The sequence below is a fragment of the Petaurus breviceps genome, unplaced genomic scaffold (genome assembly GCF_028583685.1).
Source record: "Petaurus breviceps papuanus isolate PSGF00001 unplaced genomic scaffold, PetGlider_PUasm1.0 90750, whole genome shotgun sequence".
Classification (NCBI taxonomy): domain Eukaryota; kingdom Metazoa; phylum Chordata; class Mammalia; order Diprotodontia; family Petauridae; genus Petaurus; species Petaurus breviceps.
Genome location: NW_027187335.1, coordinates 13340820 through 13361242, shown reverse-complemented (window position 1 = coordinate 13361242; position 20423 = coordinate 13340820). Strand labels below are relative to the sequence as shown.

Genomic DNA, 20423 nt, shown 5'->3' with positions numbered 1-20423 from the left:
GGGAAGGGAAGGGAAGGGAAGGGAAGGGAGAAAGAGAGAAAGAATGAAAGGGAAAGAGAGTCTCAATTTAGTGGGAAGAGAGTGGGGCTGGGTCACTAACTATATCATTCATTCTCTTTGTCTCAGTTTCCTTTTCTGTGAGATGGACATAATAATACCTGCTCTATCTCTCAGGGTTACTAGAAGCATAAAATGAAATAATAGACATAAAACTTTTTTTAAAAGAGGGGTGGCTAAGTGGAGCAGTAAATAGAGCACCAGCCCTGGAGTCATGAGGACCTGAGTTCAAATCTAGCCTCAGACACACACACACACAAAAAAAAAACCCTAGCTGTGTGACCTTGGGCAAGTCAACCCCAATTGCCCTACCTTCCCTCCTCCAAAAAGCAAAAAAAAAAAAAGTTTCTTTAAAGCACTACAGAAATATTTGACACAGTTATTGCTATTTGCCATTGTTTTTGTTGCAAGCCAGTATAAATTTTATCAAAAACAAAATAATGCTGGCCAGCTCTAATTCACAGTATTTCAACCTGCCAGTGATAATCACAATTCCTTGTCCATTCAGTCAGCAACAGGAAAAGAAAGATTTATACCCAACACTGTAGTGGTGATGTAGAAAAAATGCTGGATTTGGAGACAGCCTGGGTTCAAATTCCAACTCTGCTACCTGATGTGTGTGACCTTGGGCAAGTCACATAACATCTCTAGGCCTTGATTCCTCATTTTTAAACTATGCAGGTAGACAAATGACTTCAATAATCCCTTCTAAAAGGCAGTATTCTTAATGTAAGACCAGCCCCACAGTTGTCTACACAACTATCGCATAAAGGAGCATGCCCTCATTTGTGAGCATTGCTTGGATATCAGTCACTCTCAACATGATAAGATACTTACTTGCAGTCTTCACTCTCCAGCAGATTTCGGTAGGTGGAGATCTCACACTCCAGCCGGGCTTTGGCATCCAGGAGCACCTGGTACTCATTGTTCTGGCGTTCTAGGTCAGCCCGGATCTCAGCCAGCTGCTCCTCCACGTTGCCGATCAGGTACTGCATCTGGGCCAGCTCAGTGCTGTAGCGGGCCTCAGATTCACACAAGGAGTTTTCCAAACACTCTTTCTGAAATTAGAAGGAACAATGAAACACAGACATTTTCATGCACCACTTCCTACACATTATACCCTTTACTCCCATGAGACAGAGGCATGATTCTCCCCATTTCTCAGATGAGGAAAGCTCAGATCAGTTAAGTGATTTAATTTACAGGGAGTTAATGTAAAAGGTGGGATTTGAACTCAGTTCTTCCTGATTCCAAATCCAGAACTCAGTCCACTATGCCACACACTGCATTTCCAATTAAAAAAAAAAATTCATCTCTGATTTAGCCAAAATCTCAGGCACTGTCTCAGACACAGAAGGGGAAAGAAGTCATTAAATAGAAGAAGCCATCTACTCCCACACTCTATTTCTGTGGTAATCCCCATCTAATCCCCAAATATTAGCAAATTTGTAGGGGATTAAGAAGCAGCCTTGTACAGTGGGAGAGAGCAGTGCATTTGAAGTCAGAAGCCCTAGGTTCAAGTTTTACCTCTACAACTTAATTATCTGTTTGACCCTGGGTAAATCACTCAACCTCTGGTTCTCAGTTTCCTCATCTGCAAAATGAGGAAGTCATGTTTAAATGGCCCCTGTGGTCTCTTCTAGATCTAAATCTAAATCTAAGTCTTATGAAGGTAACCCTGAAGCAATCGGGTTTCCGATTTTCTCAGGCTTGTTATGAAGATCGAATGACATGATGTACGCAGAGTACTTTGTAGACTTTGAGGAGCTCCATAAATGTCTGCTCTGTAATTCAGTTAGAAGAAGCCTGAGTCTTAAATTACCTTTCATCATAGGCTTTTAAGATAATGCCTCGTAGCACTCTGCCAATAAATATGACTTCAAAGCATGTATGTTCATTCATTAGAGCAGCATGGTATAATGAGTGCATAAAACGCTGGACTTGGAAAAGAAAGGTCTAAGTTTACATTCTGGCCTCTGACATTTACTTGCTCAATCTCAGTTTTGTCATCTGTAAAATGGGTGTTATAACACCTGTTGCACATGAAGATGAAATGGAATGGAACAGGCATTAATTGAACACCTGCTATGTGCCAGAAATTGTGCTAAGCCCTTTACAAATGTTATCTTGTCTGATTTCACAACAACCCTGGGAGATGGGTGCTATTGTGATCCCAATTTTACAGTTGAGGAAACGAACACATTATTCTAAAGGAGATAGAGGTGAGGTTTAAAATGATTACCTATTTTTAAATTAGGGAATTGTTCAGTACAAGAGTCAGTAGGGGAAATGTACTGAATTTACCCCATATAGAAGTTAGAGGGGAATAAACCCACCAGTTTGTGCTGAGCCTGCCGCTCGACCTCCAGAGCATCCACTGAGCGTTTTAGCTCCAGGATCTCTGACTGGCAGCACTGTAGCTCCTCCGAACAGGACATCTCCTGTAGACTGATGCCCTCACTCTGAAACACAGTACAGGCACAAGCACAGAGTCAGTTACAAGGACCCTGCAGAAGCCAGCAGCCACCTCCCAACACTGAGCCCCACTGCCCGCACCTGAGCCAAGAACCACTGCTCCACATCATTCCGGTTGGTCTCCACCATGGCCTCATATTGGCACCTCATCTCACCCAGAACCCGGTTGAGGTCTACAGGAGGGGCTGTGTCCAGCTCAATGCGCAGCTTGTCTCCCAGCTGGCATTGCAGGTTGTGAACTTCCTAGAGAGACAGAAGAGCAGAATGTCCAGTGTAAGAAAGGTCATTCTCTTTGTAGCAGCCTCCCTTGCCTTCAGAGAGCAGGATAGAAGAAAGAAAATCTCCTGGGACTGAAGAGCCCTTGCCCAATGTTTGTGATAGGAAGAACTTACTCAGAGAACTTTAAAAGCTATCAAACAAATTTGTGGCCAGCAATGGGCTTCCTACAGAGGCAGAGGAGAATCTTTCTACCTGGGATTTCTATAGCTGTCTCCCACCAAAGACCCCTTCCAATGCTGTGACTTAGTTAGGAGCTGCTTGGGGGAACCCACTATGCCATAACAGGCACAGCAGCTTCCAATTTCAGGCATAAACCAGGCAATGTCATTAACTAGATCTGGCGAAGCTTGGCACTAAATGGAAGTCTCTTTACTGTTCATGGGAACAATGTTTAGGTACGAGGAGTAACTAGGAAAAGACAACAAGCAGGTAGAATTCAGCAAAGTAACACCACCTGGGTTGAAACATCAGCTCAGCAGCTCAATGACCATCCATTTTGTCTCAAGTGATCAGTCAAACCAACGTGGTTTTGTGATGTTACAGAGGGGCTTGGGATTATTAGTTATTACTGATGTCACTAAAAGACAGCATGACATAGAGGAGAGAGGGCAGGCCTTGGTGTAAGTCAGGAAGACCTGGGTTCAGGTCCCGCCACTCACTCAGACTGGTTGGTGTGACCATGGCCAAGTTCCTTAACTTCTCTGTGCCCTGTGCAACTAACTCTTTCTAATAAATTATAGAAAAGTTGTTGATGTACATGGCTGGAGAGAATGTCCACACTGGAAGTTCTCTACATGGGAGAATTCACAAGCCCAGCTGAAAAATTATGTCATTACAAGATAGTATATATCCGGGCAGTGTATGTCCCAGTATACACCCTGAGGCATGGTCTCCTGCCTCCTCAGTCCCTTCTTGTCAGTGAAAGCAGCCAATAAAAGCTAATATTTATAACACCATGTGCCAGGTACTTTACAATTATTATTTCATTTTATCCTAATAAATTATAGAATGTAATTTAAAGAAGCAAATCTCTTCCAGGGCATTGGAAGGATAAAATGTGATCTCAATTGTAAAAGCGCTCTGCAAACCTTACATAATGCTTTAAGGCATTATATAAGGTACTTAGGATTTATGTGCTAGCAGTTATTATTTGGCCTTCAGTGATTTCTTCTAGAAAGGAAAAAAAGCCTCAATTTTTCCACTTAAATGGAATGAATAGCTTCAAATAGCCTCAGCTCAGGGCCTATGTTTGACTGTACCCCTACCTGCTCATGGTTCTTCTTGAAGCTCAGCAGTTCTTCCTTTAGGGACTCCAACTGGGCTTCCAGGTCACATTTAGCCAGAGTGAGGTCATCCAGGTTCCTGCGCAAACTTCCAATATCAGCCTCCACTAGCTGACGGAGAGACCGCTCAGTCTCATACCTTTTAACACAGTGGAAAGGAGGAGTATGTATACTCAAAGAATGGCAGAAATGGCCCTGGAGAGCCAACATTTTTGTCTTGGTCTCACTGGTTTTCTCCTTTTAAGCTTTATTTTTGGATTTACTTATTCTGTAGCTTTGTCACCAGCATGTCCTACAGGATACAAGAGCTCCCCAAGTGACTGACCACCAACACGCCTCAGTACTCACATGGAGCAAGAGAGCCTCCCTCTGAAGAGAGATGATGTAGGTCCATAGATAGATTTCAGGCAGTCTATCAACTTGGAGAGGAAAAAGATTCAGACCTTTTCACTAACCTCCGACTGAAATTTAGCATTTCCTTCCATTATAGATGTAGACAACAAAGTGGAGTAGTATTGGGCTTTACTAGACTTGCCACAGGGGCCCATGACTCAAAAAAGGCCAAAAACCGCTGCTTTCAAGGGGAAAGCAACAATAATTTTTGCAAAAGAATTAGACTTCATTCCCAGTTTTGCTTCTCACTCCTGCATGACCTAAAACAAGTCAATTAACTCTGAGTCTCTGTTCCCTTCTCATTTGGACTGCATGATTTCTAAGATACCTTCCCGTTCTAGATCCCATGATTTCTTTTGAGAATCAGAACCCAACTTCATAAATCGTATGGATCATGGATTTAGAATCTGAAGGATATTTAGAGGTCTCCAAGGTCAACTCAGGCAGTCAGGAGGCACAGCGTGGGCTTGGAATCAGGAACTCATCTTCATGAGTTCAAACCAGACTCAGACACTTACTAGCTGTATGAACCTGGGCTAGTCACTTAACCCTGATTGCATCAGTTTCCTCAACTATAAAATGAGCTGGACAAGGAAATGGCAAATCACTGTGTGACGCTGGGTAAATTGCTTAATCCTATTTGCTCAGTTTCCTCATCTGTAAAATTAGCTGGAGAAGAAAATGGCAAACCACTGCAGTATCTCTACCAAGAAAACCCTGAATGAAATCACTGAGAGTTGGACACAACTGAAGCAGCTGAATAACAACAAAAAATCAACTCCCTCTTTCTACATATGAAGAAACTGAGTCCCATAGAGGTTGAATAATTTTTCCAAAGTCAAATAAAAAGTAAGTGACAAAGTCAGGATTCAAACCCAGGTCCTCTGCTTCTACATCCAACACTCTGTTACATTATGTTGAATAGAAAATTATTCTCTTTATCTCTAGGAAAGAGAGATTTGCCTGTAATATACAAGAGGATCAATACTAATTCCAAATCAGGGAATGAGAAAATATCAGAATTAGAGGGAAACTCCAAGATTCTCTAATCTATCCCCCTCATTTTATAGAAGGGGATACTGAGGCACTGAGACCAAGGGATTGGCCAAGGTCTAGTTGTAAGATGGTAGCTCAGCCACGACTAGACTTGGGGTCTCCTAACTCCAGCATTCTGTCCGCTCCTGTCATTGTTTCTTCATGTGGCCTTTGCAGGTTGTTCAAACTGCCTGTACTTAACTTGCCACATTTGAAAGGTAGGAAAGGTAATTTCTGTCACCTTAATGTGACTTGAGAAATTTTTGGCCAACTCAGAGGAGGCAGCCTGGATGTAGAGGGAAGAACTGAAAGAGAAGAGACAAGAGTCCTTCTTGCTATCTCTTCATTAAAGAGTCTCTGGGTCTCTGTTTCCTCCACTGTAAAATGAGTTGGGCAGTGAACCATCTCTAAGATTCCTCCAGCTCTGACAGCCTCTGACTACTTCCCAGCCCTTTGGGTTGGCATTTTACTTTGTCTCCAACAGTAAATATTGGGTTAAGACTTGAATCAACTACATCCCCAATCAGTGGGGCCAGAGGAGAACAATGATGTTTTCTGCCTTCCCTCTTCTCCCCCTTCCAGCCCATCTCACTTGGTTCTGAAGTCATCAGCAGCCACCTTGGCATTGTCAACCTGCACCACCAGCCTGGTGTTCTCCGACTTGGTGCACAGGATCTGGAGGAGGAGAGGCGACATGATTGGTCTTGTATTGTGTCCAGACCTCCTGAAAGCTTAGGTATGAAACATTGATGTTTTCATAAAATTCACATGCAATTCCATAGCCTAATTTCTCCCATAGGCTATTCAATTGAGTTGCACAAACACTGAATAGAACTCAAAGTTAATTTGCTTCATTTCTCCTGGCATACTTACCTGGCACACACAAGTGCTCAATCAATGTTTGTTGACTGACCAACTCCCTCATTAGAATACATATAAGAATGTCTACCTTCTTCATGTTTGTATGGCTGGTGCCTAGTGCAACATCTAGCACATAAGAGGCAATTAACAAATATTTGCTGATAAGTTGATTGAATTCCAAACCTTAAACAACCTCCCCTCTTCAAAAACTTTCCATGTCTCCCCATTGCCTACCAAAGTTCAATCAGTTAACCAATATATATTTATCAAACACTATCTATTCACCAAGCACTAGGCTACAAAATAGGCCTACAAGGATAAAAATGAAAGCCTCCTTGCCCTCAATAAGCTTATATTTTGTCAAGCAAGACAACATGTCTTAGCCTGGCACTCAGGACTGCAGCTAAGTGATGTAATGCCAAACCTGGAGCACTAGGCTGGGAGTCAGGAAGAACTAAGTTCAAATCCAGACCCAGACTCTTACTAGATGTATGACCCTGTGCAAGTCATGTGACCTCTGCCTGCTTCAGTTTTCTCAACTGTAAAATGGGAATAATAATAGCAACTACCTCAGAGGATTATTATGGAAATCAAATGAAATATTTGTAAAGTACTTAAACGAGTACTTAATAAATGCTGATTCCCTTCGCTTGCCCTTCTGTGATCAGGTTACAGTCTACTTATCCAGACTTATCTCACACCACTACCTTCACATACTCTATACTCCCAGCCCAGGCAAAGCCCATTTTCTAGGCTCTCCTTATCCTTTCCCCATGTCTAGAATTAAGAAGATCTGCATTCAAATCTAGCCTCAGACACCAGTTATGTCCCTAGACTTCTGTTTGCCTCAAATTCCTCAACTATAAAATGGAGGTAATAGTTGTGCCTGCCTTCCAGGCTTGTCGTGGGGTTCCAATGAGACGATGATTGTGAAGCACTTAGCTCAGGATCTGGCAGAGAGTAAGCACTTCATTCATTTTAGTTATTGTTGTTGCTGTTGTTAAATTCACAACATTCCTTCCACCTAAATTGTCTCCCTTTCCTTTTTTGCCTGTTGAAATTTTTCTGACTTTTAAAGTCCCAGGTCTGATTCTTATCCTATAGGATTGATCTGCTCCTCCTTTCTGCTCAAGCTTCTTATGGCATGTGCCTATGCGTTTATCACATTCTATCCTCTATTACATTTATTAGTTTGACTGCATTTGCCATCAAAACTTCTAAACTCCTGGGGGCAGGGACAAATTCATCTTGTAACCCCTCCCCTTACCCCCAGCAAGGAGCACATAGTAGGTACTTAATATTTTTTGAATTATATTAAAATCCTTTAAAGATATTTTCCTTTACGTCATATATTGGAGGCTGAGCCATATGCACTATGGAGCTTCTGAGAAAAGGAACATTGAAGGACAGATGAAGTAGCCCCCCAAGATAGAATAGAAATTTCTCAGCTTGGATTTTTTAAATGTTCACCATTTGACTGTAAGTGACCTTTCTAGGTTTGCTGCATGGTGTTTCCCTGAATATAATCTGCATTCCAGTTGAAAAGTCTACTTCTGTTTCCCAAACTTGGTACCCCATCTCCCATCTCCACGCCTTTGCATAAGCTGTATCACCCACCTAAAGTGCCCACTTTACCACCCACTCTCCCTCTTAGTATCCCTAGTTTCCCTCTGCACCAGGTCACATTCCATATATTATCAAAAGCCTCTTCTAATCACCCTGGTTGGCAGTTACAGAAGAACTCAAAAAGACCTGAGTTCAAATCCTGATTCAGCTACTTACTAGCTGTGTGAACCTCGGCAAGTCACTTAACTTCCCAACCTCAGAATCCTCATCTGTAAAATCAGAAGGTTAGACTAAAAGCAGCTAAGGAAACATTCAACTCTAAATCTCTGACTCTATGTTTCTCCTCTCTCCTCAGTTTAAATTGGATATGTAAATCTGCTTATAATTTGTTTCCCTCTAGTAAAATGTAAATTCCTTGAGAAAAGGGAGTCTTTTTTCTCAGCTTTGTATCAATGGAGTCCAACACAATTTCTTACACATAGTAGGTATTTAATAATTGTGTTAGATTGGGTTGGGTTGAAAGAAAAATTAGGGATAATAAGTTTGTTCCTTTTGCATCACCCCCTAAAAAAAGTGATGCTGCTATTTTTTTCCCCAAGGAATAATAGTAATGGATATGATACATTATAACCACTATTGCAGCTAGTGCAATAGACTGTGATGAAATACCATGTTTTCTCAGGAGATAGGTTGCACTCCTGAACTAAAAAAGCTTTTTCATACTAATTCACTGAATTCACCAACAATCTGCTCTTGGCCTCTCTAGATTGGAGGGGATGACCATTTGAAAGATACTTGTTTCCTCTATCCCAGGGCTAAGCAAAATGGCGTTGTGAAACTAGGCTGATAGCACATGAACCCTGTGGAGATGCCCTAGGTAAGTGGAGATGAATTAACATTAATCCATGAGTACTCTGAAACTGAGGCCTGAAGTAATGAAAGGGGTTGCTGAGGGTCCTGTGGTTTTAGTGAATGACAGAGCCAAGACTAGAACCCAGGACTCTGAAATAGTCCTAGAGAAGCTGAACAGGTCCATTGATAAGTACTAGAGGAAGAAAACAGCTAGAATCATCAGGGAAAAACTAAGGTCACTACGTGCCAGGAATGGTGTGAATTTAACAACAACAGCAACAGCAATAGCTCAAATTTATAAAGTGGCACAGTGAATAGAGTACCAGCCCTGGAGTCAGGAGGACCTGAGTTCAAATCCAGACTCAGACACTTATACACTTACAAGCCATGTGACCTTGGGCAAGTCACTTAACCCCAATTGCCTGCCCTCCCCCTCCAAAAAAAAATTTATAAAGTGCTCACTATGTGCCAGGCACTGTACTAAATGCTTTACAATCATTATCTCATTTGATCCTCACTCCACCCTCTAAAAGGGTTGAAAAATACTTCAAAGACCATCTTGTCAAAACTGCATCCAAGCAGAAAGCCCCTCAACAAAAATGCCCAGGAAGTGGTTGTTCAGTTTTTAATCGAAGACCCCTAGTGACAGGGAACCCACCACCTTCTGAAGCATTGCATTCCACTTTTTAAATTCTGTCCTTCAGTCTAGTTGACATCCACTTGTCTGCAATTTCCAGCCCTTTGACTACAATTCTATGAGTCAAATCTTGTGTTCCTTCCATGACATAAACAAAATTTTCAAGAAAACTTTCAAGCAAAATTTAGGGTTCATTTGTATCTGACTTGAGAGTATGGAGTGCCCTGAATCTAGAATAACAAATGGGTTCTTTCTGATGTATGTGAAAAATCTCCTTCCACAAATGAATGTATGATTTAGCCATGTTTTTTTTTTTTCACACAACCTGGGACCCTGAAAACCAAAAGCAATCCCTCCAAATGTTACCTTCTGTTGGAGTTCCTCCATGGTCCTGAAGTAGGACTGGTAATCTGGGCACACAAAGGTAGCTTGGCACTTGCTCCATTCCTGAATCTTGGTCTCCAGCTCGGCATTCTCCTGCTCCAGCTGACGCACCTTCTCCAAGTAGTTGGCCAGACGGTCATTCAGAAACTGCATGGTCTCCTTCTCATGGCTATTCAAGAAGCCTTCACCATAATACCCACAGTTCCCAATGCTGGCAGGGATGTCGAGGGCCCCAGGTAAGGGGCAGGCTGACTGGCAGCTGTTTGGCAGACAGAGGCTGGGTCGGCCCAGAGAGGTCATTCCAACTCGGACTCGGTTGTTGTGAGCCATAGTTGCAGAAAAGCACATGGAGGCAGCTTGAGGATCCAAAATCCTCCCACTCCTGATGGAGCCTGAAAAACCAGATGTTCTATAGAAGTTGGCAGTCATGGTAGCAGAACAGAGGTGTTGAACTGTCTCTAGGTTGTACTCAAAACTGAACAGTTCTTTTTCCCCTAAACCTGTATACCTATATATACCCCTAGCAAATGGGTGTTGGTGCAAGAAAGTGGCGTTCCATTCAGTATTTATGTTATTATACAATCTCCTGATCAGTCAGTAATTTGGTTTCCTATAAAGAGTTAATTAGATCATAAAAGAGATTTTGTTTAAAACAAAACTCCTTACTACCACATGGCCCTAAAATACATGCAAAAACCTCATTCTTCAAAGACTTATAAACTCAACATCCCAAATTCAGTGGCTTTGAATTACTCTTTGACCTCACATTCAAGTGTGTGAAATGGTGAAGAATCATGCCATCCTCTCATGGGTACCAGAGGTCTACATAATCTCTACTCCATATCCTTTTCCTGCCCCAGAGAATTCATTTGAATAAATACTTTGATCCCTAAAAAGTCTGAAAAATTAGAAGAGTCTAAAACACCTAGCAATGATAATGTTGTCAAGGCAATTGGATGTGAAAAGAAGAATTATGACTATCCTCTTTCTCATCAAAAGGCCTTGTTGTAAGGTCACATAAAGGTCGTTCAAAAATAGATTTCTAGACTCAGGAAACTGACCTTCTGAGAAACCTCGGGCAGTATTGGAATCATAGGATTTACAACTGAAGAGGACCTAAACTTCTTATTTCACAGAGAGGGAAACTGAGGCCTGGAGAAATGAAGAGACTTGCCCAAGGCCACATGGTTAGTGAATGACAGAGCCAAGACTAGAACTCTGAACTCCAAAATAGCCCTAGAGGAGCTGAACAGGTCCATTGATAAGTACTGGAGGAAGCAATCAGCTAGAATTATGAAGAAAAAACTAAATTCCAATTAACATTTGGTAAGTCAACCTTGAAAATGAGTATCTGAAAGAAAATGGACATTGGGGTGAGTGTGAGGCAGACAGAGGGGAATAAACAAATCTATTTTAAAATATACCTCCAGATTCCCAGGGAAATGTGTTCTCATCTACTAGAACTTTGTGAGCTGGCTAAGGTCAACAGTGATTAATATTTTATTATGTCTATTCTCAAAGCTTCCCGTGTCTTCCTCTTTCAGCATCTCCACTTATTACCTACATCCCCACCTGCCCCTCTCTCAGGACTGTGTCCTCCCTCAACTTCTTTAGTGAAGACACAAATTCTTGGATTTTGATCTCCCTTCTCTTGAAAGACTCTTACACCTTTGAAAAAAAAAATATGTCTTCTTTGATAGTCCATTAATAAAGAGACTCCTGCACAAAATTTGAATTTCCTTAATCTTCAGACATACTCAGAGCATCCTAAAGCTTTATTGCCTTACTCTGACCCATAACAAATATATGCCAACAGCCTGTTTCTCCACAAACCCCAGAAAAGGATAATTAACTATCTAGCTTCTTTGCTATGCTAAATAAGATGCATTTTTGACGCCATTCCCAGGATGAATACACTGAGCCTTGATTTTGAGGCAGTGAAACAATCTCTTATCCAGATGATGAACCAGGATTCAGGGGAGGCGAACAGATAACCTGAGGTGTCTCTTTTCTAGGGATCTTTACATGCCTCCTTCCTCTCCCCTACCCACTTTGAACCAACTGGATTCAGTACAATTCAACAAGTCTTTTTTATATACCATGATGTGTAAGCCCTCAATACTGATCCAGACAACCACAGTTGGTCCCAATCACTCATGGTTTTAAGGAGCTCCCAGAGGGCAGAACCAGAATCGATGTATGAAAGTCACAAAGAAGTAAATTTGGTCTTAATGATCAAGCTCATTCCACTTTTGCAAAGCTTCCTAACAATTAAAGCTTTCCTAATGTAGAATGAGCTGCTTCAAGGGGTGATAGGTTAAAAAAAAATTTAAGAAGTGATAGATTCCTCCTTGTTGGAGGTCTTCAAGCAATAGCTAGATGACCATTTGTCAAGGATTTTACAGTGGAGATTCCTTTTGCATATGGGTAAGACTACATGGCTATAGTCTCTCCTATTCTAAATTGTGTAATCCTTTGGGGAGGAAAATGGTAGATAAATGCTAAGCCCTTGAACTTGGTTGCTAGGGGAATTGAAAGAAAGGGCCATATGGGACAAACAAATATAAAGGAAATATCAGTGGGACTCAGTGATTTATTGTAAGGCAGGGATTAAGTCAAAGATGATTCTGAAGTCACACATGAGTGACTGGTAAAATATTAGCTATTAAGGATGGTGCAAACTATGGAATATTCCCAGTGATGCTTTACATGTAAAAAGTGGCTTAAGTGACATCATAAAGGAAATCTATGAATGGAAAAGGAGTTGAGGATGTCACTCAGCAAGAGCAAGGATTCACAAGTGAACAGTCTGAGCATGGGACCAAAATGTAAAAAGACTAAGAAGAAGTCTGTGGTAGGTTGGGCAGAACTGTGGAAGGGCATCAACAAGAGATCCTTAAAATGAAAGGGCATGGATGGGTTGAAATCTGTACCAATATCCCTAAGCCACTCCCTGCTCAAGAACCTTTACTGACTCTCTATTTTTCCTACAAGAGTTCAATAAGTTTTAAGAGTATAAAGTGAATCTGAAACCAGAAAATTTGAGAACCATCTACATAGTCAATTGAGAGCCAGTCTTAGAGTCAGCCAGGCCAGGTTTCAAGCCCCACTTCTGACACCAATTGGCTGTGTGACCTTCAGCATGTTCCCTTTACCTTTCAGTATCCTAGACACCTATTTAAAACTATAAAATACAGAAGAGGTAGCAATCTGCATCAATGGAAGAATTCTCTACACTGGACCCTGACAACATCAGTGGTATGATCCAAAAAATTATTGTTCAAAGTTCAATGCTTTCTCCTATACCATGCTGCTTCTGCAAACAATAAGAGATCATTTGAGTTACCTGTTAATTTTTTCTCATTTCTTCCATTAAAACTACTCTCCAAGTAGCCATAGTTAACTCTAATTGCTAAGCTTTATATCTCATTTTTTACCTCCCGCCAATGAAGTAAAATGATTCATTACTAGTATGGCTTAAAAATAGATTTAAGTTCATTCAGAATAAGGGATATTCTACTTCAGACCAAAACAAGTCCATGAATACCAGTTCCTGTGCTTCTCAGTAGGAATAAATTTGGCTCAATGTACGGTCAATGAGACATACATAGAATGACCACCAATATATAGATACATAATCAGCTGTAGCTTTTCTGGCCCAACTGTGGTCACATAACATAAACAAGAAGGCTATTTTCCAGGTCAGGGAGGGAGGGGAGATCCTTCCAGCTCTAAATGCTGATTGTCTATCATTTTATTCTTTGCCATTGAAGTCACTGACATTGTTGAATGGTTCAGTATCAGGAACCAATATGATTTTATGAATGGAAATTGCAATAAAGATGGTACATTCCCATCAGTTTTGCTACATGCTCTAAGGACCATGGAACCTTTCTATTTGATTTGTAGCTGAAACCTCCAATGTTTTCTCCCCTTATTAGAATGTGAGTTCCTTGCTTTTCTATTTATATTCCTAAGGCCTAGCATAGTTCTTTGCATGAAATGAGACCTTAATAAATGCTTTTGCTTTCCTTCATATAGCATATAGCAATAAACATAAAAAATTATTGCACATGTATAATCTGTATCAAATTGTTTGCCATTCCAGGGAAGGGGTGGGGGGGATGAAGAGAGGGAAAGAATTTAGAACTCAATTTTTTTAAATAAATGTTAGAAATTGTTTTTACATGTAATTGGAAAAAAATAAAATATGATTCAAAAGATAAGCATAAAAAAGCTACTCAAAAATGCATAGCTAAAAACAAACAATGCTTAGCTAACAGAAATTAAGTAAGTAGAACTATTCTATACAAAATAGGAATAAGTGAAAGTGGAAATACAAATAAATAGAAAAAATAAATGCACAGCAGGTATATATAACAACAGTACATTTAAAATACTGGTACAGCTACAGAACCCACAAAGTAACAGAGAGAAACAAATCTCCCACTGAAGGCAGCCCAGCAAGCCTACAGGAAGTGTTTATCACAACACACTGGGAGCAGAGCCCAGCCTCACATGAGCCCGTGGTTTTAGCCCCAGGGTGGCCCCGACTAGCAGCAGATAGAGAGGACTTCAGGACAGTGGATTACCAGCAGCTGTGGCAGTTTCCAGAATTATCAATTCATAAATGCCAAAGACAAAGTGAGAGGTCAATGTGGAACTCTGTTGGAACTGGGGGGGAAGGAGAAGCATGGTCAGCCTGTGCCCCTGAAGCAAGAAGATGAGAAGTGGGGAAGGTGTAACAGCCTTGCAGCCGCCTCCACATGACTGCTTCAGAGCTCCTGGCCTACAGATTGTAGGGGGACCAAGTGACCATTCAGGGGGGTAATCACTCTTGCTTTAAGCTGCTTGGATCATGTAGCGGCAAGCACCTCAAGCGTCCTCAGGGTTTGCTGCCAATACAAGTTCTTGGATCTGCTTTGATTAAGGAAAGCAACTCAAAATGGGTTAACAAGCTTACTTTAATCAGTCAAACATGTATCATTTACCTCGTTCAGGGGAAAAAGGTCAGCACCCTGAACTTCAGAATATACAGACAGAATTATCAAGACAGAAAAAGATCAAGTAGACAGATTTCCAAACTGTCCAACCATTACATCCATACCAAATCAACATCTGGATTTCAACATCTGGGTTTTTCAAAGCCGGGGGGCTCTGGACAACAGCTTTCCAGAGTTTCATCTGATCAAATCACACAACACTTCTCAAAGTGAGCCCCAAAACAAAGCCTCACATCAGGGCTTATATAGCCTTCTCCTGGCTCAGAGAATGTAACAACCTTATTGACCCACTGGCCAACCAAAAAGTATCTACTGAAAAACAAGCCTCCCACCCCAGGCTCCAGGTGCACTTTAGCCTGGGGCAGGGAAGATCTTTAAAATTTACATTCCCATTACAGATCAGGATCACTGTCTTGGGTAGAGGTCCTGGGGTTTGTGACCAATGAGCCAGAGCTATTAGTGGCTGCAGAGAGGGCACCCAACTAATAGCTCTGGCAGCTGGGAAAACCCAGCGATTTGGGACAAAGCTCTCCTCTCTGGAAGCAGAGCTCTACTGTGGCAAAAAGCTTTAAAGTCAAGTAATTAGAGTGGCAACATGAGCAAGCAAAGGAAGCAAAGCAAGCACAGCAAATCTTAGATTCCTTTTTGGGGGACAAAAAGGATCAAAGTATGGAATGGAAGGAAGACAATGAAGTCAGAACACCTGCACCGAAAGCTTCCAAGAAAGATATGAATTGTTTACAAGCCATGGAGGAGTTCAAGAAGGATTTTGAAAAGGAATTTGAAAGGAGGAAAAATTGGGAAGAGAAATGAGAATGATGCAAGAAAATCATGAAAAGAGAGTCAACAACCTGACTGAAGAAAATAACGCCTTAAAAATAGACTAATTCAAATGGCAAAAGAGACTCAAAAAGCCAATGAGGAGAAGAATGCCTTAAAAAGCCAAATTTGCCAGATGGAAAAAGAATTTCAAAAGCTCACTGAAAAGAATAATTCCTTCAGAATTAGATTGGAACAAATGGAAGCTAATGACTTTATGAGAAATCAAGATCTATTAAACAGATCCAAACAAACAAAAAAAAAGAAAGCAAAAATAAATAAATAAATAAAAATAAAACACTGGTACATTAAAGAAATAAAGATAAATAGCAACATTTTTAAAATATAAAACAAAATGCACAATAATATTTTATGTATACACTAATACATACAATTCCATCCAAAATTTGCATTATGGACATCAGCATTGGCCTCTTGGTTTATAAACAGTCTTTGGAACCAGTGACTTTGTGTACTGCTGTCAATGAGTCCATTTAGGTAGTTTTTGAGGTCTCTATTAAGCCATTGCACAGTTAGGTGGTGCAATGGATAGAGTGCCAGGCCTAGAGTCATGAAGATTCATCTTCATGAGTTCTAATCTGACCTCAGAAACTTACTAGCTTTGTGATCCTGGCCAAGTGACTTAACCCAGTTTGCCTCAGTTCTTCATCTGTAAAATGAGCTGTAGAACTACTAGGTCTGTATCCCAAAGAGATATTTTTAAAAAAAGGAAAAGGGTCTATTTGTACAAGGGTATTTATAGCAGCTCTTTTGTGGTGGGAAAGAATTGGAAATTGAGGGGATGACCATCAGGAGAATGACTGAACAAGTTGTGGTATATGATTACAATGGATTACTATTGTGCTATAAGAAATGGTGAGTAGGCTGATTACAGAAAAAAAAACCCAGAAAGAAAAGGAAAGACCAGGAAAGAAGGGGTAAATATGAACTGATGCAAAGTGATGTGAGCAGAACCAGGAGATCATTGTACACAGTAACAATATTGTATGATCAACAACTATGAATGACTTAGTTCTTGTCAGCAATACAATGATCCAAGATAAACCCAAAGGCCTCATGACAAAAAAAGCTTTCTGCCTACAGAGAAAGAGCTCATGGAGTCTGAATGTAGACTTCACTAGACTATTTTTCACTTTCTTTCTTCCTTTCTTTCTTTTCGGTTCAAGTTTCCTTCCACAAAATGACTAATATGGAAATGTGTTTTACATGATTGCATATGTATAACCATCTCAGGAATTCCATTGAAGGGAAGGGAGAGAGGGAGAAAATCTGAAACTCAAAAACTTTTTTAAAACAAATCTTAAAAATTGTTTTTACATGTAATTGAGGGAAAATATTATTTTTTAAATGAATGAGAGAAGGAAACCTCTCTCTGCCAAGAAAACCCCCATTGGGGTGACTAAGAGTTGGACACAACTGGAAATGACTGAACAGTAACAATGATTAAGCCCTTGACACGTGTGGTCTAATTTCTAGACAACTGTAAGAACAATTTAAGGCACCAGACATCTCGTCATGCTTCTGCTCTCCTTTGCTGAGTGGAGTTTTTGTCCTCAGAGAGAAGGGCCCACAACAATCTGACCAATGAGCACTTGGTGGGGAATGTGTCCAAAAAGAACTGTTCCTTTCTTACTATCAACCCTTCATCAAACCTGCATTCCTGAGCTGAAATGGCAGCATCCCAGTAAGACAGGTAGCTCCAATGCAGAACATCCTGTTCTCTCCCTCTGGCAACAGGCCTCCTTGGGTGCAGGTCAGACCCCTGCTGAAAAAACAAGCAGGGATCTGCCAGCCCCACGATAACATCTGGAGTCCTTAATGCACCAGCACTTCTAGGTAGGTGCCAGAGATGAAAACATAGGAGTCACTAGAAATGATCCTCTTTAGACAAAGGAATCAGACTGAGAGGGAAATGAGCCAAGCCCCTGGGGAGTCTCTCTCCCCATTCTGTGATTCAGGCCTCCTACTTCCAAGAGAGCTGATTTCATCTTCAAGTCTCCATGAAAGGTTCAACCTTCCAAAAAGAGAGTTGACTCAGAAGGTAAACCCAGGAAAGCAACTCTCAACAAGATCTTGTCTTTTCTTAGGCTATGTGACCCTATTTTGCTGTTGGATAAAATGTCGCAGCCCGTGCCAGAAAACCCTGTGTAGGCATGTGAAAGAATTTGTTTCTCTTCCTTGAGTCTACAAGCACTAGTGAGGGAGAAGAAGGTTGGGGGATCTTTAGAAGAAGAGAAGAAACATGGTATAGCAACTAGCATGGCATATTTGGACTGAGGAAGACCTGAGTTCAAATTCTACCTCTGATATGTGCAAAACATGTGGCTGTCGACAAATTTCACAAATGTCTGTCTGAAGCCGGATTTGAACTCAGGTTCTCCTGACTCCAGGGCCGGTGCTCTATTCACTGCACCATCTACCCATCTGTGAACATCTTAAAGAACATTTATTAATGCTTTATATTACTCCAGCAAAAGTTATCAGGCTTTGTCAGGGAAGAGCCCTCTTTTAGAAACATGAAAAAACTGATTTCTCCACCTGCAAGATTATTGCATTTTCTCTATCGGTTAGTATTTCCATATTCTGTATTTTAGCAGGAGTACCTGCTGGTACTGTGAAATATGAAAAAAAAATTATTTTCAGTTGAATATATCATTTCTTCCACAAAGTAAATCTCTTCAGCATGGAAACTGTTTTCCTCAATTAAAGGGAGGCAACCTATCTATAACTTATTATGCAGAAAGTTATCTGGGACTCTGAGAGAATAAGTGATTTGCCCAGGTTAACATAGCCAATATGGTATGTCAGAGGGAGAATTTGAACCCATACCTTCCTGATTCCACTCATGCCATGCTATATCACTATAGAGTATAATAACCTATTTTTTCAGAGCTTTTAGAGACACTGAGAATTTTGCAAATAGGGGAATTTGATGTGCCATGGCATGGTAGATAGAAAGCTGGTCCCAGAGCCAGGAAAACCTGGGTTCAAGGCCTGTCTCTGACACATGCTACTTTGGGTCACCTCACGCTAGGTCAGCTACTTTTCTAGGCAAACCTCCACAAAAGACGGCAGTGGCAGAGAATTGCTAGATGGAGTTTCTTCACCCACAATGGATTCCTTACACTACTAAAATCACAAACCTGGCACTTTAAAAATACTATACCCACCACAACTCTGTGACACAGGGAGAAAAAATATTGCTTTATCCCCAATTTATAGCTAAGGAAAACTGAGGCTCAGAGCAATAATTAACTTGTCTGCATTTATTGGGTGTTGAACCTAGGAATCGAACACAGGTCTATCCAGACCTTGAATCCTACAGAACATTGATTATTGGCATCTGGAGGCATTCAGTGTCACCTAGGGATTTCAGTACCAAACAGGATGCTTAGTGGTTACTCAACTACCACACATTCTCAGAAGACACACAGAGACATAATATGTTGCAGAAATCAAGTTTATTTGCAAGATAAAGACTGCATCTCAAAAGAATTGAGGAAAAAAAGAAGATTCAACGTCCCCCAAGAATCATCCCCCCAAAAGCAGTAGCTGAAATGGCAGTACAATGCAGATTTTTCCCAGCAGGTGAAGCATTTGGGCCTCTTCTCAGCTGCCACCTTGGTCTTCTTCATGAGATGCAGAAGAGTCTGGGCACTCTTAAAGTAAATTCAGGAAAGCTAGATGAAGGCAGCTCTGACCAGGAGGCTTCTGGCCTTTGACCTCTGCACTGGGGGCTCAGAATCGACCAGACAGGTTGGAGCCACAGGCTGGGCGAGTAGGGCCACAGGTTGTTCGGGGACAGCAGCTGGGACGAGGACCACAGGGTGGGGGCACACAGGAGGCAGGTGTCGCACATGGATTGCAAGGAAGCCTGAAGGGGATAAGTCCATCCAGGCAAGGTTAAATTGAGGAGAGAAAAGAACATCCTAGGAATCTGTATGAAAAAGCTCGTGACATTGAAAGGCCATCACAATCTGGTTCCAACCTCTTTTTAGCCTGATTTTGCCTTATTCCCCACCACTACCACACCCATACACACACACACACACACACATTCTCTCATACAACCCAAGTGGCCTTGTAGAGAAGGATCTACCTCCTGTCCCCAGACCTTTGTCCAGGCTGTCCCCCATGCTTAGAATGCTTTCTCTCCTCACCTCCACACTTTAGCACCTTTCTGCTTGTAAGTGAATTTCCAGAGCTTAGCACAGTACTGGCACATAAGTGCTTCATAAATATGTGTTGACTTGACTTGACTTGGAATCCCTACTTCCTTTCAAGGCTTATTTCAAATGCTACCTCTTAAGGGCCTTCCTTGATTTCTCCACAGATTACTCTGCATTTTTCAGGATCGTTGATTTGGAGCTAGAAGAGGCATTAAGTGCCTTCTCATATAACCCACTCATTTTACAAGAAGAAAAGAAACTGAGGCTGAGATAGGTTAAGTGACTTGCCCAGGGTCACATAGTTTCTAAGCGTCAGAAGTAGACCTTGAATACAGCCCTTCCTGACTCTAAACCCAATATTCTAACCATTGTACATGTTGCCTCTCAGTTATTTCTTATCTGTATTTATTTCTGTTACGTGTTTTGGTTTTCCCCAGTAGAACATAAGCTCCCTGGGGTCAGAGACTGCTTTCCATTCTGTCTTTGTTCTCTTGGCACCTGAAACAGTGCCTAACCTGTAGTCAGTATTTAATAAATGTTTGTTGAATTGAATGAAATCCATGGGGTACTGGACTCAGACTCAGAAGGA

At 41.2% G+C, this 20423-nt stretch overlaps 1 protein-coding gene and 1 long non-coding RNA gene across 2 annotated transcripts in view; one reads left to right on the top strand and one right to left on the bottom strand.

The window, feature by feature from the left end:
* The window catches only part of LOC138146018 (keratin, type I cuticular Ha8-like), a 12667-nt gene extending 800 nt beyond the window's left edge, over nucleotides 1-11867 (bottom strand). Inside the window, exons 1-6 of the mRNA XM_069067747.1 lie at nucleotides 9805-11867; nucleotides 6115-6197; nucleotides 4077-4233; nucleotides 2614-2775; nucleotides 2394-2519; nucleotides 895-1115 (exon numbers count right to left, since the gene is read on the bottom strand). Of these exons, the coding sequence (XP_068923848.1) occupies nucleotides 895-1115; nucleotides 2394-2519; nucleotides 2614-2775; nucleotides 4077-4233; nucleotides 6115-6197; nucleotides 9805-10251 (1196 nt within the window). The 5' untranslated portion in view covers nucleotides 10252-11867. The remainder of the gene's footprint in view (nucleotides 1-894; nucleotides 1116-2393; nucleotides 2520-2613; nucleotides 2776-4076; nucleotides 4234-6114; nucleotides 6198-9804) is intronic.
* The window catches only part of LOC138146019 (uncharacterized), a 44692-nt gene that overhangs the window by 9462 nt on the left and 14807 nt on the right, over nucleotides 1-20423 (top strand). Inside the window, exon 3 of the long non-coding RNA XR_011164363.1 lies at nucleotides 6105-6258. This is a non-coding gene — a long non-coding RNA (uncharacterized lncRNA). The remainder of the gene's footprint in view (nucleotides 1-6104; nucleotides 6259-20423) is intronic.